The sequence below is a fragment of the Lolium perenne genome, chromosome 4 (genome assembly GCF_019359855.2).
Source record: "Lolium perenne isolate Kyuss_39 chromosome 4, Kyuss_2.0, whole genome shotgun sequence".
Lineage (NCBI taxonomy): Eukaryota > Viridiplantae > Streptophyta > Magnoliopsida > Poales > Poaceae > Lolium > Lolium perenne.
In genome coordinates this window covers 147,499,552-147,504,847 of record NC_067247.2, presented here as the reverse complement: position 1 = coordinate 147,504,847, position 5,296 = coordinate 147,499,552, and the positions used below count along the sequence as shown (strand labels likewise).

The 5,296-nt window shown below is 44.3% G+C and overlaps 1 protein-coding gene across 1 annotated transcript; it reads right to left on the bottom strand.

Annotated features, from left to right (window-relative positions):
• Positions 1–1,012: 1,012 nt before the first annotated feature.
• On the bottom strand, positions 1,013–2,164 carry LOC127347473 (uncharacterized). Its single transcript, XM_051373656.1, has one exon. The coding sequence runs from the start codon at positions 2,162–2,164 to the stop codon at positions 1,013–1,015; it is 1,152 nt and encodes a 383-aa protein (XP_051229616.1).
• Between the last annotated feature and the right edge of the window lie 3,132 nt (positions 2,165–5,296).

The following is a 5,296-nucleotide window of genomic DNA, read 5'->3' as shown; positions in this document are numbered from 1 at the left end:
CTATTTGCCCCTACATTCTAATAATCTAATCTGATCTGCATATGACAGGAACCGATTCATATCAGCCCCCAGGGAAATGCCATGTCGCTGGCGCTTCCTTACCCTTGCACGATCCTATGGCAATGCCCCTTTAGATTGTATTGAGACGCACATACGGACTTGGAGCATCTTGGCCCAAGAAACAACACCTAGTCACCCCCCCCCCCTACTCTGGTGAGCTGGTGGCGAGCAAGGAGGTGTCCATCGACGTCGCCGCAGTCGAGCTACACCTTATGGGTGGAGGAGTGGGAGGAGTTTAAGCTTAGAGACGAAGTCAGGACAGCATCATTGTTTCAGTTATAAACTTACTGGAACAGTTTTTTTTTTTAAAGTTTTGCCATTAGTTGTAGGTAATTTAGTATAGAACCTTCATGTGATTGTAAATATGCATAGGTTTGCAGAGGCACTGCATTATAATGTAGTATCTGTTCTTTATCTTGCATCCTCATGCTGATTGATTTAGTTGTTTCTTCTTGGCCAAGAGCTTTCTTTAATCTGTATGATTTATTGATTTAGCATCAGCTGGTTGCAATTGTGTTACCTTCCCTGTATGATCAGTGTTTTATTGCAAGCACCTTGTATGTTTTGTGACCAAACAAATTGTGTGAGATGGTTCCTCTGAACAAAAAAGTAACGTTTGTGATGATCCATGATGCTCCCAAGATCTTAGATCACCAAAATCATCAATGCTACCTAGTCCACTGATGAAGTCAAGACACAATTGTGTAGTTCAAAGCAGTTACAGTTGGTTTATTCAACAAGAACAAAGAATTTCTAGTGAATGTTGTCACGAACTTATAGAAGACAACATTCTGAATCAAAATGACATATTGTTACACAGCATGGAGATTGGGGAACATAGGTGTCTGACAGTGAATGGTCCAGCGGCGCAGCGCTAACCAGCCACTGCGTTGCCTGTAACTTACATTCTGGTCTGAGCTGCATGTAATGTGATTATAGGAACAGATTCATATCAGCCCAGAGGGAAATGCCATGTCGCTGGAGCTTCTTCGCCCTTGCATGATCCTCTGGGAAGAGGTGAGCGGACCGACCCATCATTCATGTCGTATATCGCGTAGGAGCTCGGCGCGCTCGGCGCATGCTTCCAGTACCATCCACAATTATCATTATCCAGGAAGAAGATGCAATTCCCCTTTAGATTGTACTGAGACGCACATATGGACTTGGAGCATCTTGGCCCAAGAAACAACACCTGGTCATCGCCCACGCTCGTCTTCTCTACCCACTGTAATGACTGAAAATCTGCTTCGCACACCTCGAATTCGAACCGTGCTGCCCTGATCTCAAACCCTGAGTGGTTGTCAACAGGTGGCCAACCATAGATTGTTCCACGGATCAGCAGCAGGGCGCCACGATCTTCAACCAGGTACGTGTCGAATATGACGAGGCCACCTGGGTACTCTCTGAAGGACCAGGGAGGACCCTTGATGATGCGCTCGATCCGAGAAATGAATAAGCTGCCGCTATCGCTCTCCTCTTCGACGTCGAGAATGTAAAGGTTCCTCCATCCATCAACCACGTATAACTTGCCTTCGTGGAAAATTATGTCGATGGACCGGTCATAGCCAAGCGCACTTACAAACCATTCATTACCCCCTGGCCGGCACAATGCTAGAGTGCGGAGATCCCCTATATCAACGATGGCAGCAACAAGGAGCACCGAGCACAAGATTACCTTGTGTATGGACATGATTACATGGTCCAACAATGTGTAGCATATGTTTTGACCGTTGATAACTTCATGAGGCTCGTCGATGAGGTCGAAGATGTTTAGGTCAGGGAGCTCCAAGGTGACCTTAGTGAAGTTGATTACGAGGGAGCAGGCCTCGTCATGTGAGAAGACAAACCACTCGGCACAGGAACTGTGGAATTCTGCACCGTTGGGGATTTGGAAGGATTCACTGAGGGGCAAGCAGAAGAAGGTTCCACCAGGGAGTACGAGCCACGGCAAAGGCGGGGGCAGGCTATGCTGCTTTGCAGAGGCGCACCAATGGCGGCATACAGCTGTGAAACGAATGCGGTCAGAGTGGGCAGGCAGGCGGAGGAGGACCAGGCCAGCAAGCTCAGATGGTATGTCCGACCATGATCGCCGATACATTGCCATGTTTGACAGGAACCTGCTACAAAAATAAAAAATGGACAACTCTTAACAAGGAGACATCATGTTGCAAACTGAATCACAGTAACTGGATTGTTGCTGCTCTTTGGGGAATAGAACATCCAGTGCTATGCGGGTGAAATCACTAATTTAGTACTCCGTGAAGGGTGGTTCACATTTTCACTGTCCAAGTTTGAACTTTGACCGCAAATTTGTCATGTAATATTTCATGATGGATGCAAAAGCACAATCATAAGAAAATGTTTAATGCAATGGTGTCAATTGTGTGTAAAGTAACTCGAAACTATTGGACTACTATATTAGTTATTGGTCAAACTTGAATTGGTAATTTTAGGAGGTTATTATGTCCATGTTGGGCACTTCTTGTAATCCTTCTTCTCTGCTCATAACTTATTGAGATTGAATTGATTTTTCTCCTTCATCCTTTGATCTTCTGTTCACCACAAAAAAGGTGCACACATACAAACACGGTTGCCTGTCTAAGAGATAATGGTTCAATAGGATTCTCCCTTTGCCACTGAGTACCTCAAAGAACAGTAACAATCCATCTATCCCACCCATTAATCTGGAACCAAATCAAACCCTAGATAGCAAAACAAGTTGCAACATTTACCTAGGAAGACGACTTAGATCGACCTGTCGGAGAAAACCATCTTGAATCTTCCGGAGAGGGATATGTTGGTTTAGGGTTACCTCAAGGTCCCTCAACGGCGATGTGCCTTGGCCACCGCCCACCGCTGATCTAGGCACCGCTGACGTGAGCGTGCCGAAGCGGAATTAGGCTGCGTACTGTGCGGTGTGTGCGCTCGGCTTGAGTTATCTTTGGGCCTCCCAGGTTGTCAGTTAGTCCGAGTAGAAGCCCAGCATAATAAGTTCGATCCGGACTTCCCGTACGTCCGTGCGGCCTGCCACGCTCACCACGTACTCGGCGTACAATGGCATCGCAAGAGTCATTCTCGGCGGACCCTATTTTTTAAACTTGAACATTTTTTGATTTTGAACATATTTTAATAAATATTTTTTCATATTTGAACATTTTAAATCTGAATAATTTTTAGTCCGAACATTTTTTAAGATTTGAACTTCTTTAAATTTTTGAAACATAGAAATAAATTTATTCTATAATTAAACATTTTAAAATCTAAACTGAAAGAAAAATTAGAAAAAAGTGAGAAGCGGTACCTTTTATTGGCACGTATTTGAAGTGGCCCAAGACGAAGAACTTCAAGCTTTACATTCTACTAGGACAATGCCCGCGCGTTGCTGCGGAAGCGCAAAAGATGTTAATTTTAAATAGATAACAAAAATATTGCTCTAGCAAACTAAACTTTATAGTTATAAATAAATAAGAAACTTTTTAAGATGAAAAAATATATATAGACACACGTGAAGATATAAGGCAGATCAGTGGTAGCAATTGGCCCAGGACTTCACATTCATCTTGCAGAATACGATGTAATAAATGCAATACTCCCTTTTAATTTGATTTGAAATAAAAAAAAATTGAAAAAAATAATTACCTCATCAATTCAAAAATTAAATTTTGAATAAAATGATGACCTAAGTTTTTTCCAAAAGTGGACCAAGCCATGTTTTATTTTTTAGTAGAAAATTTGTCGATGAATTGATAAGGGTTGGGAATATATTTCGACCTTGAAGAATTTACTACTGGAAATATATTTCTAGCATGCTATTGGTAAACTCTCAAAAAGTATTTGCAGACCTTATTTTTGGTTTGTATTTTGTAAATCCATCTTCATTGACACCACTCTTAATGTGGATATGATATTCGTTTGGATATGTTGTATTGCTGTAAAAAGAAGCAATGAAGCATATCACAATTTTTTCCAAATTATTTGAAAATGGTTGGCATTTCTTTTCCAAGAACATCCCACAGGTCAAGTGCTCACGGGCTGATCATGCAATATACGGGTCCTAGCGCCCCTCCCCCCGTCTCCGTCTCGAGCTCCTCTCTCGGATCTCTATTCCATTGGAATCCATCTTGAGCTCCTTTCCTCGCTGGCACACACCGAGCCTCTCCGTGCTCCTCATATCTCAATTCCCAGATAATTCCTTCCTTTTATTCTTGGAGGCGGCTTGCTGATTCTACAAATCTGATGTATATAAACCGGTGGAGGATGGTATGATGTAGCGATGTGGGACTATCTAACACGGCAAAATCCAAGGTATTATTTGGACGGGACGGATTTCGTGAGAATGAATTTGCACGGCCCATTAAATTAATGTGAACCAGGCCACGAACGCAGCCACATCTGATTCTGCTCGGGTAGGCTCATCGAGCCGAGCGACGCTGCTGCGTCGGGATTTGGCCGACGCTGTTGCGCCTGCGCCGGGATGTGGCCGCGGCGAGTGCCATGCTCCCTGCAGACGCTCGACGACGTGGCCGCGGCGAGTTCCGTGCTCCCACGCCCCTGCAGACACTCGACCCGCAGCGAGTTCCGTGCGCGTGGTCCTGTGGAAAGGGACGCGGTGGAGGAAAAATTAAACCAAACGAACCGGTACCACGATGGCAATTTGCTGTATTATGGGATTTGGTGGGAGGGCAAAATCGTCCTAAAAAAGTTGGACGAAAATTTCGGTAGAAACCTTAGCTCCTTTATTATTAGGTATAGATTGGTCATTCTCTTTTCTCTTTCTCGTCTAGCTTCTATTTTTCGTTGGTTTCTTCACCTAATTCTTCGCTTTCGACGGCGGGCCAAAGGGTCCCAAGCTTGGTTTTCCATGTGTATATGTCCTAAACAAACCTAAAACAATGAAAAAATACATTGGTGGACCCTCTCCCGTAGAAATCTCGGGGGTAGACCCGCCGGGGCACCCATACCGCTGTTTTTGGTGAGAGGAGGGGGAGAACGACCGCCGGAGCACCAGAATCGCACCAAATCTTGCATGTGAACCTATGATATGTGTGAAAGTGTGGTGGAAGGTATAATGGTGTGAAAATAGCTCCCCTAAACCCTAAACCCTAAACTGGGGAGGCTTCGAGTAACGCACCTGCAGCTACTGACACAGGAGCTCCAAAACCCTAAATCCTAAACCCTAACCCTAACCCTAAACATAACCCTAAGCCTAAATCATAACCCTAACCCTAAACCCTAA

What these genes read in the sequence shown, in the direction of transcription:
- LOC127347473 (XM_051373656.1), bottom strand. Translation starts at nt 2,164, where the DNA reads ATGGCAATGTATCGGCGATCATGGTCGGACATACCATCTGAGCTTGCT.